Genomic DNA, 26,650 nt, shown 5'->3' with positions numbered 1-26,650 from the left:
AGTTATTACCAAGTGGAAACTGGGCAATGGGAAAATGTTGCTTTCTGGCTAATTCAAAACACCAATTTTTGTAGGTAACCGCATGTTAAGGTAGTGTGCTGCTGGAAAATGTATAATACAGTACTCTTCATGACTTCTTTTTCTAAAATGAATATGCCATTTTAGTTACAGATTTAAAAACAACTTGTTTTGCTGTTGGGATTTCTCCAACACTTATTAGTAGCCTGTTTTAGTCTTTGTTTTCCTCTTCTTTCATCTTACTGCTGAACTTTCAGATTTTCTATTTTTATATTCTTTTGAAGTAAGCTAGTCATTCAGTTAAAAGAGTTAAGTTTTTAATTGTATTTTTTCTTTGAAAAAAACCTCTGCAGTCATGCAGTAAATAAACATTAGTGTTGTTAATAGGTAACTACACTTCAGTGATACTGTATTTAAACATATTTTGGTGTATTTCAGGATCCTTATAATTAAAAAAAAATAAATCAACAAAACAATGTTTTTAACAGGACCATATACAATAAATGTTTTATTTCCATCCACAGGGAGAAACAGAAGGTATAAGAAGCTCAGATACTTATGTAATGGCTGATGTGAGACGAAATGCAACAGGAGAATACAAGTGCTCTCTGACTGACAAAAGCATGATGGATGCAACCACCATCACTGTGCACTGTAAGTCCTTGCATTTTGTACTCATAGCTAGGATATAAAACCTATCTTGCACTTCCTGGGATGGTCTCTCTTTGCTTTACTTAAGGAGGTCAGTCCAGTCAACATACAGGATAACTGAATGATGTTGCTTGGTTGAAGTATTTGAAGTAGTATTAGGTCCTTTCTCTCTCTTTTTTTTTTTTTTAACAAAACAAAACAACTTTAACATCTCTGTTTAAAAACCTTAACTTTCTCAATTCAGTGGCTGAGATAGAGATTCACTTTATGTAACCTTCATTTATTATGATATTCTTGCACTGTCGTGTTCAGAGAAAATTCTGATATTTTATGTTTCACTTATGTGAACATATATATGGTAAATTATTCTGCTCCAACTGTGAATTAGAATGTACTAAGACAAACAAGCTGGCCCACACTGAAGGTTGTTCTTTGTAGTCAAATTCACGTTAGTCTAACATCTTTTCATCTTATCTTGATGAGGCTAACATGTAAGGAGAAGAAACTTAGGTATTCATTTTGTGCGCATATTTCTTTTTATAAAAAAAATAAAATGTTGTTATTTTAAGTTTTCACAGAAACATGAGAGCTTGGTAAAGTTGCTTTATCTGGATACTAGAATTTTTGCTCCAACTTCATCACACCACTTTATAAGCAACCATCGAACTGGTTGAACCTTGAAGCAAACAGTTTAATGATTGCTTTTAATTTTCTCTCTATGGTAGAAAACAAAAGCAGGACCTCTTTCACACTTTGCCATACTATCACAGTGTGTGAAATGAAACTCAGTCCAATGGTACTAGGTTTCCCTAGGGAACACTGGTGGTGTCTAGTCTTCCCAGTAGCATAAATACCTTTAATAGTTTATAGGTTCAGAGGGACATAATGGATGCTGAACTTTAAATGCTCCCAAAGTAGTTGTATACTTTATGTAAAAAGGAAAAAAAAAAAAAAAGACATAGAAAAATACACAACTCTAGGCAGAAAATGAATACTTAGATTTATTTTTCCTCTTCACCGTGAGGCCAGGTCAGAGTGTTTCAAGTTCAGAATTTATGTACTTGCATAAGAAGTTTGAAAACTCTGGCATTTCTGTCTGCTGCCTCTCTGCCCCATTCTTGAGTGGCCTCTGTTCTCCTCTTTGAGGGTTTTTTACGGCTTTAGAAGACCCAGCACAGATTGGAGGAAACTTGTTTTGTCGATAGGAAATGAGATGGCTGCTTTCTGGAGTGCCTTCCACTTGAATGAGGTCTGTCAGTCCAAGTCTGTCCCTTGGCCAGGGAATGCTTAATGCAGTCCTGGCAGCAGGTGGAGGGTGCCACACAGTCCACCCGGTTCCATTCAGTGCATGCACAGGGAAATTTCTTAAGCTGCAGATAAATTTCTGAGATCACAGGAGAATCTCCCATTTTATCTGCTTATATAACCTTCTCATTTCATTACTTGTCTTGATCTACCATACGCTATCGTGTATATTCTTACTGCATCTGCTGATACTCGGTCCCTGCTGTAAGTTGCACTGTCACAACTTCATTCAGTTTGCTTTCATGCTGGTGTCTCTGTCCCTTCCTAAACCAACTTTATTCTTTCGTTAGGCAAAGTTTACAAGATTGACTGTGTGTAATTGAACACAGTATTGCAAGGGCTATTTGATTACATGGTGCTTCATTGCTTCTTAGGTGACATATTTTCACTCTTCTACAGCTTATTGCATTAACTGTATACTCTTTTTTTTTTCCCCTTGGAAGTGATACAATATATGTAGAATATCTGTACATGAATTATTATATTTAATGAACGTTTTACATTTAATAAGGTAATCTGCTGCTTTACCACCCATTCCCTTCTCTTGAGTAAGAATTGGGGTATGTAAGATCTGAAGTGAGCTCTGTACTACTGTCTCTATCTGCCCCATGTCGAAGGTAGCTTGCTGGTAGTTCGCTGTGGTGTAACTGACCCTTTTATTTTGCTCCATGTAGCGTGCATGTCAGCTTGAATGTCCATAAATAGTTACTCTAAAGAACGACTTCTTCAGCTCCAGGTTATCTGTAATGAGCCCGTTTTCCTTTCTCTGCTATTTTGTGTGCGTGTCAGAAGAGTTTTACTGTACGAGAGAAGCATGTATTTTCTTGGCAGTCTTTCCGGTGTTGGCAGCTAGTGCAGCTACTCAGAACTCACAGATCCAATCTAGTGCCGTGCTTCCTTGTTTTATTTAGGGTTTGTTATGTGTTTCTTAAACACCTCTACCTGCAATAAAGCCTTTGTTTAAGTGAGGCACAGTGGCCTGGAATAGTTCTGTAGTTCCTGAATGCCCAGACCTTTGTACATGTGAGAACAGATCTCTCTTCAAGCTACTTCAGTGTCTTGCTTTATGCTGATCTAAAGCATTTCTGCAGCATGCCTTGTTTTATGGGGAACTCCAGTGAAAAAGTCATAAAACCCATATATGCTTTATAACATACATATCTTTCTTCCAATGCTTACTTCATGTTAATTTTTCAGCATAACCCTCTATTTTGGGGGCTTTCTGCTTCTAATGTACTTATAAATTTTTGATGTTAGATCTTCATTTTTTTATGACTTCATGTTGGTTTCTTTTTTTCTTTGAAATAATGCTTATTAATTCCTGTTAAACCCTATTTTCCTCCCTCCTTTGCTTTATTGCTTACATTTTCTCATATGGGTGAATATTCCTGTCTTCATAGAAGACAGTGTTACACTGAAAATGCATTCATTCTGAGTCAGGGCTTTTCATTTCCTCACTTCTGGTCTTGTCAGTTTAGATTTTTGATCTTCATTAAAAACAGAAAAAAACAGGCAATACAATAAGTTTTCCTTACATTTGTGAATCCATTTGGAGCTATTTGTTACATTTCCACCACAGGCCTTGTTCCCATCATGACATCATGATTTTATTAAGCAGTGTAAGTACACGAGCTCCTTTCAGTGTGTAGGTAAGGAAAGCTCCCTGCTGGTATTCAAAGACATCAGCACATTATATAGTCCTTAAATATTTTTGTAGCAAAATATTCTGGCTCAATACCAAGGTCTTTTTTTTTTTTTTTTTTTCCTCTAAGAGGAATGTAAATTATGAGATTCACAGAAAGCTGAACATTGACATAAAAGCATCTGAGTTACCCATCATATTTAGGGAAATACTATATTCATAAAGCAAGCTTTACGCGGGTGGGAGGGAGAAAAGAAAGAAGTCAAATTGCTCTATGAATTGTTCCTAAAGGGAATCCTATGCTAAATAGTAAGTTAACTCTATTTTTGCCTCATAAATAACCTTAAAAAATAGTGCTCTGAGCTATGCAGTTCATCTCTCACACTGTAAATATTCCTGAACTTCTAGACTAACTAAGACCCTTGTGTAAGAGGGATTCTAGTCTCAGAATCTTCTACCAGAAGTGGGGCAGTTGGGGCTCACAGGCGTTCTACCTGAAGGAAGACTGGTTTGAAAGATTGCATTGGACTCTGTGTCAGTCTTGCCTAAGCTGATGGCCAAAAATTTAATGAGTTTCTGCTTTCTGTGATGCGTGTGATAGGAAGCACTGTGATAGGATGGTCTGTGATCTCTTGGATTTGAGGTGCTAGCTTGCATCAAAGAATGAAAGGCTTTAGTAGATGTTGAAGGAGAGTCATCCTGAGGGGGGGAAAAAAAATCTTAGCTTTTTCTTCAGCCTAGTATGTGCTTAAGAGGAACCAAGCAAGAAGAAACACATCTCATGCACTATATGATGAACTATATACAATTGCTTACTAGCTGAGTGTTGGATTTTTTTTCCCCTCCTTTTATCCTTGTGAAAGCAATGGTGAAATCCGGAGTATCTTGTTAGTTTGCTTGGGTTTGCTAGTTTGGGGAAGTAAGGGGACAAAGGACAAGACATCCCTGTAGGAATAAAGAAACAAAATGCCATTTTTTCCCCTTGGTAAGATCTTTGCTCCACTCATGCACAGATAGAAGTACAGTTCTTGTGACCTCTCAGACTAGTCATTAGACTTGTAACACGGATAATAATGCACGCTAATAGTACAGGATGGACCCTAGCCTCTCCCTGAAGTTCTGCTTTTAATTATAATGGTGTTCCCAGGGCAACCACTGAATGAAGAGTTAAGATCACTGTTTTGTTACGGAAAACTCACTGTTTTCCCTTTCCCCTTTCCTTTACCCACTGTGATGTTGCCTCAAGCCTTTTTTTTTTTTTTTTTTTTAATTCAGCTTAAAAGCCAAAAGGATGTTTTGAAGTCCTTTTCTAGCAAGTATAATAATCATGGTGAAATCATGTATGCTTGCCACTTGAGCTACAGAGTGTGTGTGTGTGTGTGTGTGCATCTGTGATAGTTATTTGACCAGGCAACTCTGCTCACACTATGAGAGGAGAAGCAAAACAGAGGTTTAGCTTGGCAAACTCTGCTTTTCTTTCAGTGTCGGATTTTCCTGAAAAAGCAATCACTAGCCTGCCAAATCCATATACTAAGAAAAATCTAGAGCAGTGTTTCCTGACCTTTCTATTACTGGGTCTCACCCTGCCTAGTGTCAAGCACAGCTATCACAGACTGTGCAATTTCCCTGAAGCCAGAACAGATTAGGAAAAGCTTGGACTCTGAGTTACACATAAATGGCTTTTTAAGTTACAAACAAAAACAAAGAAACCAAAGGGCTTCATGTGTGGCTGCTCAACAATATAATTCAGACCCTTTGTCCCTTAGTCAGTATCGTGTCTCATGCAAACTGTGTTGACCACCCTCGTCCTCTCCTTATGCTCAGGATGAAAATCAACCTGTTTTATCAGATTTCAGGGCATTACCCTTTGAACTCATATCCTCCCCTTCACGTTTTTATAACTAACTGTTTAGATTTATCTGTCCCCACCTGCACGAGTTCTCCCCTGAAAATATATTCCTACCTGGCCAAAAACACAGCTCCCTCACAGCAGTCTGTGCTTCCCCTATCAAGAAACACATACTGCTATGCTCAGTACTCCTTCAGATTCTTACAACTCCTCTGGCATACTTTCAGTAGTACATGGTGGAAAAAAATGTATCAATTTGTTGATTAGTAATTTTCATTTTTCCTTTTAGCCAGCAAAAACATGGATGTTCTGCAATTTCAGACTAATTGTCTTCTCTCTTACTTCCAAGTTTGATTTAGATTTTATTGAACAAATTAAATCTTGCATTTAATGAGTGCAGTTAGTTGCATTTTTCTTTCCATGGTATGCCTTTGGAATGGACCAGGCATTTCAAGTTTACCATTTTGACAAATGTTCTTTCTATCCCAGATCTGGATTTGCAGCTTACTCCTAGTGGAGAAGTCACAAAACAGATTGGAGAGGCCCTGCCTGTGTCATGCACAATTTCTTCTAGTAGAAATGCAACTGTGCTTTGGATTAAGGTCAGTAATTTATCTACTTCACACTTCATCTGTGTATTCACCCCTTCATATTACTGCTGCTACTTCAATGTTTTGAAAGGATGGAAGTCATTTTAATTTAGCTTTTTGAAGAATATTGTTAAAATGAGTTTTATATGTATTGCTAAAATAAGAGATACTGCTTCAAGTTGATGACTAAAAATTAGTTACTCTAATTGTCTCAGTTTTCAAATGGAGAGAAGTAATGACCACTACAATACAAATGCAATTTTACTGAAATGGTCTAATGCAAGGCCCTTGTAGAATCAGTCCCCATTAAGGAGAAGAGCCCCTTTGGAAGAATTTGGATTTATTAATCATTTTTTCAAAGACATGCTTGGTCTAACAATAAACCTAGTAGAAGGGCAAGGCAGGTGGTTGAGAGATTGGATGTTGGCATGTGGTTTTTTAGTGACTGGTTGAAAAAAATAGCTCTCGTAGATGGCAGGTTTAAGTTATACATATACTGATGGAAACTGAAAATGATGATACCTAAGGTTGTTTAGTAGCATATGTTGAGCTCATAAGCCTTAGTCCTTAAGGAGAGTTGTCATTGTCTTGGCTTGTAACACTAGTGTTTTTGACCAGCCTACTGGCAAAGCTCAAAACTAAAAGTGATCTCATCTACACCCTTGATTTGAAAGTGAAATTGTTCAAGAAGAAGAAGCGGTTTATATAAACCTCCAGTAGTTTCCACTTTTCCTGCTGTGATGTTGTAGTTACTAATGGGAGACCAGTTAAGGAATAAGACTGTAATCTACCAAAGCGTTTGAAAAATTCTGTTAATACTGGTCACTTTTGTAATTTAGAGGTTAATGTATTCTGAATTGGAGTTCATAAAGATTAATTCCTCACTTTATCAGGACAATACCAGAATGCAAACAAGTCCATCATTTTCAAGTCTGCAGTATCAAGATGCTGGAAACTATATCTGCGAAACTACTCTGCAGGAGGTTGAAGGGTTAAAGAAAAGAAAGACACTTAAACTTATTGTGGAAGGTAAGAAAACAAAAAAAAACTATGATTATTAATTGTTCTGTTCAAACAAAGTGCTTAAGTGTAATATTTTTCTTCTAGGAAAACCTCAAATCAAAATGACGAAGAAAACCAACACAAATAAAATGTCTAAAACAATTGTCTGCCATGTGGAAGGTTTTCCCAAACCAGCAGTGCAATGGACAGTTACTGGCAGTGGAAGCATCATAAATAAAGCAAGTATCTTTCTTACTACTTTATTCATTAAAAGATAGAGGGTACAACCTAAAGGTAAGAAAAATTTTCCAGGTAGTGAGATTGAAGAAAGTCAATTTTATTTATCTAAGAAAAGGCAGGTTAAATGATATTGCATACTTTGTGGATGGTAGATATATGTATGATTTCTGACAATAAAGAGCTATTGAATATAGCAGGCAAAGGTACAAGAGTTCAGTTAGCTACAAGGTTAAGCTGGAAGAAGAAAGAAAAGGTTACAAACGAAATGTACATTTTTAAGTGAGGGTGTTTAGTCATTTTATCTGGATAATGTGGTGACTTTGCCATTGCACAAGGAATTTACAAATAATAATGGAACTATTGAATTTGTTAGAAAGCAGGTACTTGATGTAGGAATTAACTGCGTGAAATGTTACAAGTACAAATCAGAAAGTATATGTGCTATAGTTCCTTACAGGCTTTGCAGTTTTTATCCTAATTTTTATAGGTCTTTATAGATTATATATTATATATAGTTTATAGATTTAATTACTTCATTAGGCTTTGCTTTAGTCCTAGGGAATTACACATGACTGTAAAAGTTTGTCCATTTACTTGCACCTTTAGGTTAGGAATTGTGTTGTCTATAAAATTAATTGAAAATATATTTTTTCTGGACACTATTAAAGTAAGAATGATGTTCAGCAACTTCAAGGAACAACTTCATATCCTCATTGCAGCGCAGATACCACTAAATATAAATAGCTTGGCAAAATGATTCTTAGAGTGGAAACAACTCAGGACTTGGAAGTTGGAGAGTAGAAATCTTACAGTGTTTATTCCCCATATAAAGGCATGAATGAGAAGGAGCAAGGTGGAAAGAAATGAGAAGTCTGGTTTGGGGTTTTTCCTTAAAGAATTTTGTCACTTGGAAATTCTTTTAAATAGTTGAAAGAAATGAAAGCAAATACAGAATGTGGCCGATTTTATCAAAAATGCATCTTTATTAGTGGTCTTACAGTACATGCTATGCAAAATGTAGATATAACTGAATATCTTGAGCAAAGTGTTTTCTTGCAAACAGTCATGTTACCATGTAATAAAAATCATGAATTATTTTTATTGGTGCTATTTGGAAAATTGAAATATTAGTTGATCATTATTTCATTCTGAACATTTTCATTGTGTAATGCAGGTAATGCATTTATTGTTCTTTGCATTTTTCAAGGATACTAATCTTCATTTTCTACCTTTTCAGACAGAGGAGACCAAATACGTTAATGGAAAATTTTCCAGTAAAATTGTAATTGCTCCTGAGGAAAACGTGACTTTAACTTGCATTGCAGAAAATCAGCTAGAAAGAACCGTGACCTCTTTGAACGTCTCTGCTAGTGAGTACCTTTTAAAGATTATTTCCTTAAAATTGTAGTTTTACATTAAGTAACCGCACTTCACACTCAAATGAAGAGTAGGTGTTCATAGTAATGTTGATACTAAGATAGATATTTAGCCTTTTTGTCGTAAAAGGCAAGTAATTGCACATACAGCCTGGTTTAGTAGTACATAGAATTTATTGGTAGTTTTCTGGATGAAGTCACTTAGCCAAGGAAGTCATGAAGATTAGCTATATCATGTATGCACATATTTTGTATTATTACAAAATAATATTACAAAAATGTTACAAAATAATATTATAGCAGTAGTACAAAACAATATACGTTTTGTATGCATAAAATATCATTTACAAAAGACAAAAGTCTTTATTACTACATAATCATCTTTTAGTCCCTAAATTCCAGTTTATCATTACTGGGAAGACTTGATTCTGAATGTCAGTGTTCAGTGATGAAATGGGGTGAGAAACTACTATTTATGAAAAAGTAGCACAGAAACATATAGTCAGAAATATTTCTGTGATCAATGTTACAGTTTTTGAGTAAGATTCTTCAACTGGATACATTATAGTTACAAAACAATGACTTCTGCTCAAAGATTAATTATCTCATTGGGCAAATACTGCATTAAGTTTCAGCGTTTCTGTCATTGCTGTAAATAGACAATTAACGGTAAATTTCAGGTATAACACTTTTTATAATTAATTTTAATATTTCTCATTTCAGTAAGTATCCCAGAATATGATGAGCCAGAGGATAGAAATGGTATGTATGGCTTTCCATTTCCATAACCCTTTCTATTTATTTTTTTTCAGTTTAAGACCTAGGTAGTCTCACCAAACAAGTTCCACAGCCCCTTGGACTTGAAGTAGCTAGTGACATGATTGACTAAGAATATGACTTTCTTGAAGTTTTAAGTGTTTTTTTTTTAACCTTGTCTTTAAGAACAGTGCTTACTTTTTTTTTTTTTCATTTGACATTCTGACTCCTTTTCTTGTTTCTGATGGCAATACTTTAGAAATGGTGTAACACTTTTCTTTATCATAGGTCACCTCATTATCTTTTCTTCTTTGCTTCAGATGACAATAGCGAAAAGGTTAATGACCAGGCAAAGCTAATAGTGGGCATTGTAGTTGGTCTTCTGCTGGTTGCCCTGGTTGCCGGCGTTGTCTACTGGCTCTATGTGAAGAAATCAAAGTAAGAATTTATGAAAAATTTTATATTACATTTTAAAAAATAATCAGAAATGTGTATTTACCTGTTTTCCTTTTGGCAGCATTCCAGTAGTCTGAACAGGGACAAGTTATTAGTATGTGCATTTAACAGAGAAAGGAAACTCGATGCCAACTCTTGTTGGCATGCCCTAATGCTTAACAGGACATGTCTCTTGGAGGTGGGACTCCATGACTTTCCTACCTAGTCATCTACAATGAGGCTCTGTTTCCTGACAGCCAAGCCTGAGCTGAGTCTTGCATTTAAATACAGTACTTGTTACTTAATTGTCGGGTGTTACCCCTGTGTGGCTTTACTGATACTAGAAACTGTCCTCACTTAAAGGTGGAGGTGGGGTAACTGTTCTGCTTTTTAGAAAGTAGATTAAAGTACAGAATGTCTGAATTATCTCAGGGAGGAAAAAGGTCCATAATTCATTTGTTCACATATACTTTGAGATGTTTGAAGTAAGATTGATAAAGATAGACCTTTTGTTGCTGAAAAACTAGAAGCCCTCATCAAAATCAGTATGTTTTAGCCATCCTAAACGCATACAGGATTTGCAAGTGAGGCCTGCTTGGCTTTCAAGTTTCTTTATTATCTCACAGGCTCACTTTGAGATCATCCAGTTTATTTTCTAAAACGTAACCATGTTTCTCCATCTTTTTAAAGATGGTCATGACTGTATGCTGTTTGGCCTTATCACCACATATCTGTCTCTAGGGAGAACATATGACAGGAGTGTTGTCTTAAGAGTTCCATACAACTACTTTTTGACAAGGTAGATTAAAGAAGTTATGCATAAGTAAAAATCAGTATGGGTATACAAACAATTTTATAATTCTTTTTATGACCTTTCATTAAAATTAGCTCAAATGAATTCTAGAATATACTAGAGGAATTTTACTATGAACAAATATGTTTCATTGATATGAAATTACAACAAGAAAATTCTCCATCTGCTTGTGTTAGAAAATGCTATTTTTTGAGGTATTTCATAAGGATTTTACTCCAGACATAGCTGAGTGGGTTTTGGAAGTTCTGCAAATAGAGAAATGCTGTAAATGACCCAAGCACAGAACCACATTTGGATATTCAAGGGGGGGGACAGGGTGGAGAGCTATTTTTTGCAATGCTTAGGCTTCTGGTTAGATATTAAAAAGTAATAATAACTTTGAGGTGCTCCTCCCACACTTTGCTACTCTTTAATAACGTCCAGAACAATTTTCTTTCATCTCTGTTTTGCATATGAGAATGTACAATCATAAAACTGTACATTGATTGGGGTGTTTTGTTTTTTTTTTTTTTTTCCTGCAACAAGTGGTTTGGGAACAAGGAGGGCAGAGAATTACATTTACATCATTAGGTAGTGTGGGGAAAGCTAACGAGAAACTTAGAATATAGGATGTCCTTTGATGAAATAGGCTTATGATTTAAGATAGCTTTTTCATCTTCAAAGATAGGATATGTTATATTCTAAACAGACAACGCTTTTCATTGTGCTCAATTTCTCTTCTATAAGCTTTGAGTAAATATTAGAGCTGGAATTATTTAAAAGGTTTACTGGAAACAAACTAAAAATTGCTTTATAGTTAAATAATGGTCTTCATATTTGATACAATGTTACCAGCCTCTGAAACTATTAATAACTGATGCATCGTCATTGACAATCTCATGTTCTAAGCATATATTTAAGTTGATCTGTTATTATTCTCCCTAACTTCTGAATGCCATGCTTGCAAGAGCAAGCAGAGTGTCAGTATCTATTCTGACAAAGTTTTCAGCACAAATTGTAGTCTAGAAATAGGAGTGGCACTTGCAAAGAACACCTAACAACTTCAGACACAACCTGTGTCTAATCACAACCCTCCGTCTCCATAGAGGCCAACAGTTAGTAGTTATTTTTTAACCCACCCTTGAACAGTAACTCACCTGATCTCTATCCCCAAAGTGACGCCAAAGGAAAGTCTGAGAAGGCAGCAGCACAGAACTTTCCAAGTCTGCCGAGGCAAGAAAAACATTACTTTTTTCATTATTGGTGTTGTGGTTTGTATAATCTTCTATTGTCTTGTCATCCACACGAAGTAGGAATTATACTTGTAGCCTTGGAATATATTCACAATAAATCACTTATATAGTTATTCACTGCCTCAGCTCCACTTGATGCAAAAGCTGATTATTGCCACATATTCTTTTCACTATGAATATTATCCCATAAATCAGGCACTCATCTGTATTCCATATCCTACAACCAGCCTCCTCTCACATTAAGAGTTGAGGCTACCGATCCCCGCATGCTATGTTTCTCCTTCATCTGAGCAGAAGGCCAAACATTTGTTTTCTATAGCTGTTCTCCTTTTTCCAAAAGGATATTTTAAACTAATTTGCACTGAACAGAGTATAATTAAACACTTTAGAATCTTACTAAAATTTGAATGATTCTAGGCCAGACATCTTCAGTAATTCCTTTGTATATAAAATTTTCATCTTGCCACATACAGCTGAGAGTACTATACAAATAAAAGGTTTAGAAAGAAAACATAGCATGCAAAGCCCTGTATTCCTGTTCTCTAGGCATGGAAGTGTTGCATGTATATTGAATATTTTTCCCATTTTTGCTCCTTGGGCTTGGAGGTACACAAATCTCCACTTAGGTGGGGCTAGACCAAGGTGTAAGTAGTTTAAAACGGGCAGATTGAAGCACAACAGCACAGCGGCAGTCTTAAGATTGTCCATGCTCAGAACACAATAAACTATTGAAATTCTTCTTAGAACACAGTAATCAGCTTTACTGTTACTTTATAGGAAATTAGCACATGAAACCAAACATGGCAGGACAAATATATAGGAAACTTGCTTATGTTTTCAATGAGACTAGCATTTGCATTATTTTTCATGAAATTTGCCTTCCACAGAACAGACCAAGTTACAAACATCTCTGAAAGTGTCAGTTAATGTCACAAAACTTCTGTAAATTCATAAATTGAATTCAAAAAGTGTTCGTTCATTTCTTGATCACTAGAATGGTTTTCTAATTTGTCTTCTTTTTTCCTACTGATAGACATCTGAATGTAATTGTAGGAATTAGAAGACAAGATTGGGGTAAATGGAAAGAGAGAGCAAATATTTCCATGTTTGGTTGTATAATACCCTCAGCTCCTAGGAAATCTCTTGCAGCTTTGCAGTTCAGTGTCTTAACATGCCTTTCAGAAGTATTGCAAACATTAATGAAATTCACAGCTCTTGCTTCAACACCCAGAACTACATTCTATGTGTATTCTCTTACCTGTTGTTATCACAAGTTGATAACGGGACAAAAGGCGCTGCAAATTTTCTTCTGAAATGGAACCGAGGGTGAGGCCTAGGCTTGTGAGATAAGAAGAAATGAGGAATTAAATCCCAAGGATAATTTTTGTGTAATCTGTATGCAGTGTATATTTACTCTAAAGCAGGCAAATCAAGGGAGATGGAAAAAAAAGTCTTTATGTTAAAAATAACGTTATCAGCAGTAACTAAACAAAATACATGAAAATAATGGCCCTTCAACACACACACACAGAAGAAAACTAAAAACTTCACTTTGGTACTACTTAGAGAGATTTTGATTAGGATTCCCTGAGGGATAATTATTTTCCTGAAGAGCAAGCACAGATAAATGTAAAACATGAGTCATAATTTTAGCAAGAACTTGGAATGATCTGTTTTACAAATGAATTTAAAAGAAAAAAAACAAAACAAAACAAAAAAACCCACCACCACCAAAACAAACAAACAAAACAGCTGAGAGATGTAAGCAAGCTCATATTCATACAAGCAACTTCTCACTCTTCAGAACAGTATGGCCACAGTATACTAAGGTGGGGGCTTTGTAGATCTGTACATCTTGTTGTGCATGAGCTCACCTGGGCAAAGTAGGCTGTCTTGTCCTTCTTGGCAAATCCTCTGCAATATTTGAGTCCATTCAGACTGAGCTGCCCAGCTGCTCAGATACCGTCAGGAAGTCTCTAGTCTCTCTTGAGTTGCAAGTCGAGCAAGTTGACAGTAGTCAATGCACTAAAAAAGTAAGGAACAACAGTTATTGAATATTAAACTGGCAAAGGACCATTTGGCATCTGTCTCAAGTCACCTCAGGAAGTGACAGAAAGCGTGCTTTGGGCCCTTTCTCTCTTACAAGCCCAGGCCACATCTGTCGAGCCCTGAGGATTGGTGCTATGCCAGGGTCACCTGTTCCTCTGCTGTTGGCACCACACTGCCAATGGATCACCTGGTTGCGACTCAGTCCGATTTTCTCTTCTAGCTCTTCTTAATAGCACTATTTAGATAGCACTAAAAAAAGCAAAAAAATTGTTTTGTGCTGAGGTGGTGAATCTGCCTACATAACAGTATTTGTGTAACAAAATGAAAAAGTCAGCAAGATCACCGAGCTACTAGAATTAAACTTTGTGTTTCAGTCTCAGGCACTCAGAATCTAAATCCATCTGGTTTTCAGACAGGAAAAACTGCTGCTGCTCTCATTTTAAACAAGCAGTACATACCATACTCTGTAATACAGAGTTCGGGGTGACCTACCTCTTTCAAAGTGAGAGCGCTGCCTTTTAGCTCTCTATTCTCACCCATTTTGGCTTTAGGAAAATAGAGATGACATTTAGTGAGGTGAACACCACAGCTTCACTGAATGCGGAACTGAAATAGAACACCTGAAAAATAAAATTTGATAGCAGTGCAGGATCTCCCAGTTTTAGTCACTGAACCATTTTAGTGTGATCAAAAAACAGTAATGCCAGTTAGTTACAGTTCCCTCTGTCATTAAGTGTCAGGTCATTTGAGATCCAGTATACTTTGGGCACTCTAAAACTCCTGATAAGAAGCCAAAAAAAGGATCATGCTGAGCCATGCCAATAGTCCATCTAGCCCATTACTTGTCTCCCAGAGCAGACATAAGCAGTTACATAAAGTGGTGAGAGAACAGGGCGGACAAGCATGATGCTGCTTTCTTAACCTCCAACTCACATCAGCTCAGGTAATTGCCCAAGTCCGGATTCTTTCAGCTTTTCATTTCCTTGCCTGCTGTCTACTCTCCAGTTTTGTAAGACTTATGTATGGAAAAGGCCATGCCAAGCCAGATTCTGTGCTATACCTGAAACAAAAATATTTTTTACATTTTAATTTAAAAAGTTAAAAATTTTCTATTTTTTTTTAGTTAAGGGCTTTATGTGTTTGCTTGGGTGTTTTGTTTCTGTTTTTTACTAGGATTAAAGAGATTTGTGAAAGGCTACTAAGAACACAGGAGAAGATTAATCTCTATCAAAGCACTGAATTTTCTTCCTCATTGCATCTTAAATCCTTCCCTTCTGTGCAAGTAATGCGTTTCAGGTTTTGAGATACCAGGAGAAGGTAGAAAGTTTACAGTACAATAGAAATTTGCCACTACAGAGCAAGTTACTTTGGGTTATAAACTCAGCATTTTTTAAATTAGATTTGCCTGTGACAAGCAGTAGTTTGGAGCTGTGCAGTAAGTGGTTTTTACAGCAAAACTGGTTCTGCACAGACACCTACCTTCCTGTCAGCCACACAAACATGACAGAGGCAGTCTAATAACAACAGTAAGAGGTAAACACGACTTGGAAACATTAAAAGTTCAAACCACTTAGGAAGTAACCCACTCCAAAATCTTCTCAGTTTTGGAGTGGTCCCATTCTGTGCAATCTGTGGCACGTGGGGCCCACAGTCGCGTGCCCCACTAGTGCTCCCCATCACACATCCCCTGGGCAGAGGAGCAGCATCCGGCAGATGCCCAGAGGTGCTGAGGGGCAGGGGTATTTGCACCCTTCAGAAGCTCTTTCTAGATAAAGCCTCAGTGGTACTCTGAACGATCCCTTTCAAGGCTCCTTCAGCTGACAGCACGCGTGTTGCTCAGCCTTTGCTCAGATGGAGGACGTGCACAGAAACACTCCGCTAGCAAAAACTGAAATCAGCAGTTTTGTGAGGTACATACCTGCATGGTGTCGGCGTGACATGTCACACTATCTCGCTAACCTGTGTCTTCATTGTATTTCGCAAGTCAGTGTCACTACGGATCTTTACCCTGAAGCAAGGGTGAGCATATGCATGAATCTGTCACAACAGATGTTACTTTTCTGTAGGGGAAACAAATTATCCATACAGAAAATGCCTATACCATAATCTGCTTTGACACTAGGGTTTTATTTTGTCCCACTCAAACCCATTTGCCCATTTACATTTTAAAAATTGTGGCCTTCAAAATGTTATCACAGCACTGCAGGAATCTTTCACCTTGGCAGACAGTGAGGCTTCTCACACACTAAATGAATGGCTTAGTGGTTTTATTGTGCTAAGCCAGACTAAGCACTTAACTCATTAATTCATCTCCACTACTTGTATTAAAGACAACCTGCTATTTTAAATGAGGCATACCTCTCTTCTCCCCCTCAAACATTTGCACAGTCTCTTCTTTACCCAAACCTTGTCAGTCATAGCTACCACAGATCTGGAAGACAGAACGTGTTTTTTCCAGTGCTGCCTGAATTTTCATTAATTTCTTCCCAGTTAAAGAGCTGCTGTTTGGCACAGGCTCTGAAAGGCAATTACTATGAGTACACAAAAGATTGCTATGTTGATCAAGATACCTTAGCCACACTTGTAACATTTGGAGTACGCCTTAAAGCAAACTCTTGTTTATTGAAACAAGCTACACAATTAATTTGTCAAGATACATGGATCTGCACAACTGGTTTAACCTTAGCAAATATTCGCTAGCTCAGAATAATTCTGAATTTCTGAAGAAGTAAAGCATACATACACAGGCCTGCTGCAGTACGCCAGTGGGGAATCTGGTGCTATCGGTCTGTTTACAAACATATGCAAGCCTATTGCTCTGCTCCAAACAGAACTGTAAGAATTTTCTGTTTCACTGAGAGGGGAAGAGCAGCATCATTAATGTATGGAACAAAGCGCTGCAGACATACAAAAATAAACTTATTTTTTCATTTTAGGACAGCATCAAAACATGTAGACAAAGATCTTGGAAATATAGAAGAAAACAAAAAGCTAGAAGAAAACAATCATAAATCTGAGACTTAAGAGACAAAATGCGTCAGTCATCATTCCAGGTAGGCTTTTCATATTGCTACGTATATCAGCTGTTTGGCCACCACTTCTCCCTAGCAATCTGCGTGTAGCAATCACAGTGGTAGCTTGGAAGCTGTTGCTTACCTTTCCGAGGCTGGGAAGTGGAGTGGTTGTTGACTGTGGTAGTATTGGGACAGACTCGAGCCCCTGGCCAGTTACGAATTCATACCTGCATACACACATGTTAAAAAAGCCAAATATTTAGATCTAAGTTAGCACTTGGTTTTATTTTAATTCATGCACTTGGGGAAATGAAAATAAAAATTTGTATAATATAGCACTGTGGTATATACATATACATACCTGTGTGCATGTGAAGAGGACGCTTAGGTACTATTTAGCAGATTTAGAGTTACAACTTCCAATGTTCACAGGAGCCTTCTTGCCCTACTGGAAGCAGTAGTTTTTGGTAGGCTTTATTCATCATCGCTGCAAGAGGCCTGAATCTTTCCTAAGAATAAAATTATTATTTTATTCAAGATCTCACATGCTGATATGGTTATCGATATGATCTTCGGAAGAGACACTGCATATTAAGCTAGTAACAATGCAACAGGTACAAAGGTTTTCCCAACTGGGATCAGTATAAAATAAACGGTATAAAAACCAGGTAGACACAGAGCTCTGTCAGAAGTTTCTGGGGCACTACAGAGCACCAACAGCACCGCCCAGTGTTCACATTCAAATACACCACTGCTGCATATATGCATGCCACTGCTGCATCTCTCTGCTTAGTACTCAAAGTACGGGGTTTAGGCCATATTTCTGAGCACCTGGAGTCGTTGGTGGTAGCACAAGAGTGCAGAAACCAGCTAACCATATTGAGCTTTCTTCAATTAATCATCAACTGATCTTAAAAATGGGACTAGTAAGTGTTCAGTGGTGCTGCCTTGGGAGTTCCTCAACAGGAAAGCCATGGAGGGCCCTGATTTCCAGTGGCTGTAAGTATATAGCATTGGATACCTTCTCTGGCTACCAGGGTTTTAAAGTATGTAGCAGAGTTATCATGTTTCTCATGTCTATAAAAAATACAGTTTGGATTATGAATAATTTCAGTATGTTACCTGAAATTTTAAAATACAAGTCTATATTTTTACACTAAATACGCAGAGCTCAGGGGGTAGAATGATACAGTATGTAAAGATGCAGCATTCCTTTGCTAGGGATATCAGTATTTTACTAGTATGGAAGAGCAAATTGGGAATGCCCAAAGTAAACCGATTTGCAATATCAAGGGGATTAGATGGAGACAAAATTACTGAGGGTATTTATTGACCATAGCAGCTCAAACAGCATCATGGACCTACAGTGCAATCTCTTATTACAATTTTTTGTTTCTTCAGATCAGTATTTCTACATAAGTGTAGAGCTTATCCAGAAATACATTACTTTGCAGATAAACTTACCTGATTTACCAGGAACAGCGTTGCAACAAGCTGTTCTTACAATGTAAGAAAGTATTCTCATTATTGAATTGCAGAACAAAATATTGCTAATGTAACTTTTTATTTATAGGTTAGATACTGAGCGGTTATGTTGGTTAACATATTTAAGACTAAAACTGCTTAACTGGCTTTATCTCTCATGTTTTCAGAGAATACATATAGACCAATTGAAGCATGAACGTGGATTGTATTTAAACATATACAAAGAAGTGACAGCTATTCATGGTTCAAGTATTAAACAGATCATACTACCAAGTTTTCGGAGGATTTTAGACACAATTATCTCAAGCTAAAAAACAAAAACAAAACAACTAATTTTGGCAACAGCCATGATAATAATAGGTCACCATATTGTGTTCTGTTTGAAATATTTTTTTGTAAATGTCTGCACTGAAGATTTCTTTTTGTTTGCCTTTATGTAAATTTTTTACGTAGCTATTTTTATACACTGTAAGGCTTTGTTCTGGGAGTTGCTGTTATTCTGATGTATAGTGTAATGGTTTTATTTCAATTGTTTTTATGACACCCTTTGGGCAGGTACATGTCTAATTCTGATTGTTATCAGTGAAGCCTCTGCTTTGTAGCAAGTACCTAAAGTGTAAGATTGTCTTAAAGGAAAATATCAATCTCCTTTTTCATTCTTAGAAATCACAGTAAAGAAGAAGGGTGACAGCTGTGACAAAAATAAACTAAACTGCTAATAAAAGTGAAAATTAAAGAAAGCCAAACAAAGGGAAACAGCCAGAAAGGGAATTAAATTTCTATGGAAAAGGCTGGGTATTGAACAAGGAACACAATGAAAAATTCTTAGCCTATGTGCAGATGGTGGTTAGTAATTCTTTTCTTCTAGAGCAAGACGTGCATTTTGTTGATACATTACCTGTTGTCTTTCATGTTAGAATTAGGATAAGGAACTGGAATTCTGGATTGATTTTGATTCCTTTACGTTATCCGCTGCCTTAAAGTACTGTACCTTTTATTCATTTCAAAAAGATATCAGTCAGAATTGGAGACTTTTTAAAAAAAAAATAGAGAAAAAAAGTGGTCATATCAAAGCTGCATTTTTTTCCACAAAAATAGAATATATATATTTTTTGTGTGTTTTTGTTAACTATGCTACAGATATTGAATGCACCTTGAGATAATTTTAGTGTTTTTAACTGGTACTTAATTTATCAAACAGTACATATAATTGTAACAATGAAATGTCTATGTATCTTTAGTTACATTCAAGTTTGTAACTTTATAAACATGTTTTATGCTTGAGGAAATTTTTAGAATGGTACTGATAAGAAAATGTTTTGGCGTAAATGGCCAATAGAAAATTGTACTGAAGGGGGAAAGGTTTCATCTTCTTGGAAGGTTAGTTTCTGGAAGAAAGTAATAGGCAGCTTTGATGAAGAGGAACTGTAGAGCAAGCAGAACATCAGGTTTCCATTTACAAATATCCAGGGAAAAGTATGTTTTTATAGACTGGTAGGCAAAAATAAATAAATAAATAAAAGAAAGAGATGGACGTTAGGAAATGTATTTTGCCACTTTTGCATTATTTAGGGGGAAGAAAACACTGTTACTTGTAAATTTGTAAAATGTTACATGTCTGGGCAGTAGTGACTGATGTCTTAATAAAAGCTTCCTGTAGTGCATTGGCATGGATTAAATACATAAGATGTCCTATAAACTCTATGCTGTATAAAACAATAGAGGGAAATCCTGTTATATGCCTCTAAACTCTGATTTGTTACTGTTTTATTTGGCAGAAAGAAAATAATTATAATCTTGGTCAATATTTAAACCAAAGTAAAATGGGGTAAAAAACCAAAGTAATTTGTTTTGCATGGCTAAGCCATTATGTTATCTCTGTAAATATTGTGATTTTTTTTTTAGAATTTTGTTAAAAAAATTCTAAAATTTTTAAACACCTGTTTTTCCAAAATAAAACGTGAACACACAAAAAAGTTACTTTATATACAAATATATCCTTTTCTTTTGGTGCGAGAACACTGCCAAGTGATACACATTTTTTAAAAAAGATGCAGTGGGCATGACTCTAAACAGGAAAAGCTGTAACAGAATGCAGTGAAGGAGTATGCAAAAATCAACTATCTTTGTTTATAACACTACAAATTGTTCTTAAATACAGAGAAGAAACCTCCAAAGATCATCAGGGAAAGCATAGGGAAGGGTTGAAAATGTTCATACCACTGTCTTGGGAATGTGGGGGAAGAAGAGAAGAAGTCCTTCGACTTCCACAGCTATGAGAAAGGAATTAAAACACCGTCTCATCTTTTGGGATTCTGCTAGATCTCCTATGCACTTTAAATCGTCAGTCCTGGGAGCCGGGTTTTTCACTGCTCCGCGTTCACTATAGGCACGTTTCAAGAACCAAGAGTGCAAAAAAATTAATGTTTCTATCCATGCCTAAACAACAATAAAACCGAAGTATGTCTTCACCTGCTTGTCTGACATCTCAGTTTCAAAGACCGCATATGAACGCGAGGGAGGGCACTTACCCAGAGCTCACGCTGTCGTTGACTCTAACCCAGATAATTTGCACTTGCAGAATCTGGCTTCAAGAAGTCCCAGGAGGTCCAGGGGGTGTTTGGGCCTTCTCATGCACCTAGAGAGCACAAGTACTCACTTAGAGACAAGGTTAACTGCGCCATGATGCCGTGTAGGCGTGTGAAACCTTCCAAGTGGTCATTGTGCATCTCCACTTGTGGCCTGGTTAAATAAAAACAAAACAAAAAAAACACTTTAGCAAAGAATCGTAGGTGTTCTGCTTGAAATTTTGTATACCACACTGGTGTTCAACTTCAGTTTACTACACGTGGGGAGGAAAAAAAATACATCCCTCCTTAGCAATGGTTTAAAAGCATGACAACTGGGAGTGGAAGAAAGGCAATCCTCTTGTTTTAAGGTTGGGAAATTAAGACACATCATGGTGTCGGTTCACAGCTGTGCAGGAAACCACCACTGAGCTTGAAACAGGTTTGTCTGCATGGTGCAAAGGCAGCATCCTGCAAGAGTTATCCCACAGGCTCTGCAAGCCATCAATTTTTTAAGTCCTTAGACACAATAATCTCTAAACTGTAGCTCACTGTAATAGATAGGAGCCACAATTAAAATGCTACCACAGAAACGTGGTAGGTAATGGCATGGCCAGAAGGCAAGGCCTTCTGGAGAAAGAGTAAGGGCTTGAACTCAACACATCAAAAGGCAAACATCGGGTAGATTTTGTACCACATCTAAAGCCTACAGAACAACTTGCTTTCTAGGATTTTAACGCGCCTCCATCTACTACGCTCCTTGAGCTAGCAGGTGTTCAGAGCCTTAACCAGCATTAAATTCTTACTGGATTGCGAATCAGCAAAAACAAACTGTCCACACCCAATCATCTGTATTACCTATGACATGCCAACATCAACACGGATAGTTTAGGCAGTATGTTACACCTTTTTCTGCACAGAGAGTTTTCATTATGTCATTTTTTTTAAATACATGTACAAATCAGTAACTAAATTATAAGTTGATTACTTGAACATTATGAGATGCCAACATATTTTATCCACATTGGTAGCAGCCATAGAGACAGACAAAGAATGAATAAATGTAAATTTGTTGGATTTTGTTTGTCTGTTTTTTAAGATAAATTTCTCCACAGAACATCCAGTATTCACCTAATATCCTTGGCTGTTGCAGTTAAATCTGATTTACTCGTACTACCACATGTAGCTGGTAGCTGGATACTTTCCTGTTGACTTCATGTTTAGACAGCCATATGTACGCAATTATCTCAGCTAAGATTATCAGTGACATACGAAATGAGATCCTGACCTCCTGTGTCAACCACATCTGTGCAAAGGTTTTTCTGGGTTTTCTTTTGATGAAAAAGCATCTCCATCCAGGTAGCTGTTTCCAATAATTACCTAGTACAGGTTTTTGAACAGCTTGCTCCTGCAGGCAGAATAGTCAACGTGTGAGGATGGAGGGAACACAGGAGGTACAGCACTTCTAGTGAGGTACTTCTACCCTGAAGGGCTCACACCCTTCTAGAGGAGGGTGAGATCCTCAAGCCAGTGTAAATCAGTTTATCTCCAGTGCTGAACAAGGTTCATGTCAGCCTTTCCTCATGGTACCTTACCAGAGTGAGTGCACTACCTTACTACATGAGGAGTAGGACAGAAGGTTGAAAAGCAAAATAAAAAAAAACAGACATACAAGAAAACCACTCACACACCTTAAAATGTGTGTTTCCTGTATAATGCAGCACACACATTTAATAATGATTTGTTTCACATTGTCAGAATCAGAAAGTAAGTTTATTACTTAGTATCAAATTATGTCAAAGTCAATTTTTTAAATAAGACTAACTCCATCCACCTATTCCACTTACAATTATTAAAACGTCCTGTAATTCATACATTTTTCTCATTTACATTCTAAATGGAGACATGCATTCCATTAGCAGCAAGGCATTCTCTTTTATGTATTAATGAATTTCAGCTTGGAAAGGTAAAGACTGACAAAGTATTATGAAATTTTGTTCCTTAGTCAGAAACAGTAATGCACCTTTCCTGCAACCCTTCCATCCTCAAATATTTTTCCTGTTCTATGTGACGATGCAGCAAAAGGCTTGCATAGTCCTCTATCCCCTATCCTAGTGCTTGTTTTTGCATCTCCCATGCTGTACGAATTGATTCTCTGCTGCCTTCACCATCATTTGCTAATTGCAGGACATTTAGTTCAGAAATGCCAAAGCACCTTGAGATACACACCCACAGTTTAAGTCAACTATAAACATAAAATGGCTGCAAAACAGGCTAAGTGAAACATTCCAGCTTCCCACGCTTGTGCTTCTACATGTTCATATCCATTATTCTGGAGTCCCATTTTCGAAAAATTACAGAAAATCTGATCCGCACTACAAAGGCTCAACAGTAACACCATAACATTCAACTATACCTGCGGCACCAATGCACCTAAGCCTTTTATTATTTTTTTTGACTGGCCCTTTTCCCATCACTTGTAGTGCTAGACATAATGTTAAATAAATAACAAGCAGGAATCTTGGTACTGGAATGCCAGCACAAGGATTATGTTTAAGGATGTGATCTGTTTCTCATGTATTTCAGTTTATGTAACTGTGAGGCAAGGAAGGACCTAGCCCTGTACTTGAGAGAGAACCGAGAGAAGAAAGAAACATCCTATTGCTCTAAGAAGTAACAGATCAAATTTTAAAGAAAATTATTTCCACTCATTTACTTTTTTCTAGGAAAAAGCAGCCCCTCTTTCAATCCTTCTTTACTCAGAAAAACTCTGTATATAATACAAGTTATATTAAAATAGGCCAGCTACTAATCCAGAACAGGAGCGATGCCTCCTTAGCTGAGTATCACCTGCATAGGTACCTCGCTGATGAGGATTTGTTTTCTCCAGAGCTAGAAAGCATATACAAATTCAGATTGTGTTGTAAGTGTTCAACAATGCCTAAACACCAGTTCTGAGATTTCATTAATATTTGCATCTGTCACAAGAAGAGCAAGTCTAGCATGCACAACAGAATACGTTTGAAAGGAAGAGCATAATTGAATCTAAATTCAGGAAATGAAATGAATTAAAGAATCAAATAAAACTTCATATACATAAAATATTTCCACAAATTCAATTCCAGTGTTGTTGATATAAAAGCTCTCCCTGTTTTTATTAATCAAAATAAAGAAATACCACACTCATTTCCACGAATTCAAGGAAGTAAACACACAAACATAACTGACCAAAGTGACTGCACTTACTAAACAGAAAGAAGCAGGATATGGAAATCAGATCAGACAGCTTTATCTAGTGATAAAATTAGAGTTAGCAAGATTACCAGCCTGTGTAATATGGTAGTTTCAATTACACATGCAGTGTCTTTCTAACCCCTAGTTGCTGTACCTTGAAGTAATTTATTTTTCAGTGCAGTCTAGTTTTGCTGCATGTCTTCTGCTGAGTGCTGGGTCCCAGATTTTCCTAATTCAAAACATACCAGGAACAACATTGAAAAAGCAGTGTGATTTTTTTTTTTCTTTTTCTTATGTTTTTTAATATATATACTATAGGAAAGGGTAAGAAGTACAAGTTTAGTGACCAAAGCCAGCAGTGGATAGGAGCTCTTTAGAACGTAATATTCATGTACCAACTCCTTTCACACTACCTGTGCCCTGAAGAATCCATCATCTGGTCCTTCAAAAAAAGGGGTGAGGGAGAGAAGTGAAGAGTGAAACTACCATAACTCACTGAAAGTACAAAATTTTTAAAGGAAAAAAAAAAAAAAAAAAGATGGGAACATTGCTGTGATCACTGCTTCCAATGATGTAGTCCTTAGGTGCAGTGTTCTGTCCATATGCTATCTCTGCTGCTCTCTCTGGAGTGTTTCTTCAAACATTTGCTCTCTCCTTATTACGTGTGTACTTTTCTACATTTACACTAGCTAAAAGGTGCTAATAGCTATCACCAAGAACGGATCTGGATCCCAAAACAGTCAGAGGTATCCTTTATAAAGCTGCTAGCCTTAGTGGCCATCGTTATCTCTAACAGAAGCCATCACATCTCTTCATGTAGCTCCAGAGAGGAAACAACCTATGCTGTTGAGCTGAGCAAATTCAACAAATTAAAAAATCAATCTAGTTCCACTTGCAGCAGGACAGAGATTTAACCATTACAGAAAACGTGCAGACAGGAATAAGCGGGTCATATTTGCATCCAAAATTGTAAGGAAAGTCTAAGAGCTGGACCTGCAGAAGCACCATGACCAGAACTTGCTGAAGCACTAACCCAGCCTCAACACAGCACTAGGTACCAAGAGAACGTTTTAAACATTTGTGCTTTTCCATTCAGTGCAATTCAACTCTGAGTCCAGAGATGAAATGAGAGGAAAAGAAAAAAGCCTTCTTGTGACTGTGAAAAAAGATCAGGCTGGACAGGAATAGGCTGTTCAACTCCAGCACACTGTGACCAAACACAAACGGTTCAGCTTCCTCACAATACATAATGCTGCCTTTGTTATAATAATTCAGCTTTCAATGCAAAGTACATTTACACAAATTTACATACAGAAAATATTCAAATGCATTTAAAGGTGTTATTAACTAATAAACCTATCTAAAATGGTATTTTAATGCACTTGCTTCTTTTATTCAGGTAGATCTCGACACAAGATATGAGTATAATAAGTAATCCAGCATAAAAATGTGTTATTCAGCATCCCTAATGAATCTGCCTGAAGGCAGATGGCTGTTTGTTGCTGGTGGGGGGCATATGAAGAGTCATAGCCAAAGAAACAGTGAGCAAGGCTACATTAAATAATACTGACAACAGAACTGCTAAGTGGGAAAACAGCTTCTCTGCTTCTATCATCCTGAAGAGAATTTTGGTGTGAAGATGTCACATATCGGACACCCATTTTGTATTACTAATACTCATCTCTCACTAAATTCTGGGTAATTCAAAAGCCAGAGGCAGGACAGAGGTGGTAAGAGAGAAAGTGTCAGGAACCAAGGTGGAACAAATAATGTAGTTACTCAGAACACATTAAAGCTGACCAAGAATCTTTAGGAAAGATACAAAGGAAATTAAATCCCAAATGAGAATCCCAAATTGGAACTTTCTCAAAAAGAAAATAAAGCAACAACTGGAGATTTCACAGGGGGGAAAAAAAAAAAAAAAGAATTACCAGGATGTATTAGAGACCAAAACAATTTTGATTGTGTAGGAACTAAGGAGCTACGACTGAGATCTAAAAAAGCTTTTAAATTAAATAATTTAAGCAGGGATTCATAAGGTTGCAAACTACTAGAGAAGACAGCCTAAGTGGAGGAGGAATCAGACTGATATTTAAGGTACGTACAGAGCCTTTCCTTACTGTCTTGGGTTCTCCAGAGGCAGAGCCACACAAGGCCCAATTTCAGAAGAATTACCTGCTAACGTGTTTCCTCGGGGGCTAACTGTCCCCCTTTATATTACAGGCGTGAGACATAACTCAAGATAGGGACTATAATGCTGATTGATTAATCAACGTATTACTAACAATTAATAAATCAAATAACCTAATTAATTAAGACAACTGTTACCAATTTACATTTATATTATTGGACTTGCCATCACACGCAAATACAAAGCTACTGTTCATCACT

At 36.9% G+C, this 26,650-nt stretch overlaps 2 protein-coding genes across 9 annotated transcripts in view; one reads left to right on the top strand and one right to left on the bottom strand.

The window, feature by feature from the left end:
- Window positions 1-20,929, top strand: part of ALCAM (activated leukocyte cell adhesion molecule) — a 117,310-nt gene extending 96,381 nt beyond the window's left edge. For 4 of the 6 annotated variants that reach the window (XM_048057229.2, XM_048057234.2, XM_048057230.2 and 1 more), the window contains exons 8-17: window positions 543-672; window positions 5,955-6,067; window positions 6,949-7,084; window positions 7,163-7,296; window positions 8,535-8,667; window positions 9,397-9,435; window positions 9,750-9,867; window positions 11,834-11,890; window positions 16,896-17,012; window positions 18,626-20,929. In XM_048057229.2, coding sequence (XP_047913186.2) covers window positions 543-672; window positions 5,955-6,067; window positions 6,949-7,084; window positions 7,163-7,296; window positions 8,535-8,667; window positions 9,397-9,435; window positions 9,750-9,867; window positions 11,834-11,890; window positions 16,896-16,983 — 948 coding nt within the window. In that variant the 3' untranslated portion in view covers window positions 16,984-17,012; window positions 18,626-20,929. Of the gene's footprint in view, window positions 1-542; window positions 673-5,954; window positions 6,068-6,948; window positions 7,085-7,162; window positions 7,301-8,534; window positions 8,668-9,396; window positions 9,436-9,749; window positions 9,868-11,833; window positions 11,891-16,895; window positions 17,013-18,625 lie in introns of all 6 variants that reach the window. The other 2 variants (XM_067002773.1, XM_048057232.2) reach the window with 2 other exon arrangements.
- The window catches only part of CBLB (Cbl proto-oncogene B), a 166,729-nt gene continuing 157,084 nt past the window's right edge, over window positions 17,006-26,650 (bottom strand). The window contains exons 19-20 of one of the 3 annotated variants that reach the window (XR_007160749.2): window positions 20,990-21,200; window positions 17,006-17,482 (exon numbers count right to left, since the gene is read on the bottom strand). The gene's annotated coding sequence lies outside the window, so the exon portion shown is untranslated. Of the gene's footprint in view, window positions 17,483-19,046; window positions 21,201-26,650 lie in introns of those variants that run through there. The other 2 variants (XR_007160755.2, XR_007160750.2) reach the window with 2 other exon arrangements.

This window comes from Anser cygnoides, chromosome 1 (assembly GCF_040182565.1).
Source record: "Anser cygnoides isolate HZ-2024a breed goose chromosome 1, Taihu_goose_T2T_genome, whole genome shotgun sequence".
Classification (NCBI taxonomy): Eukaryota; Metazoa; Chordata; class Aves; order Anseriformes; family Anatidae; genus Anser; species Anser cygnoides.
The sequence above is the reverse complement of the archived record's forward strand: the minus strand, read 5'-3'. Positions and strand labels throughout refer to the sequence as shown.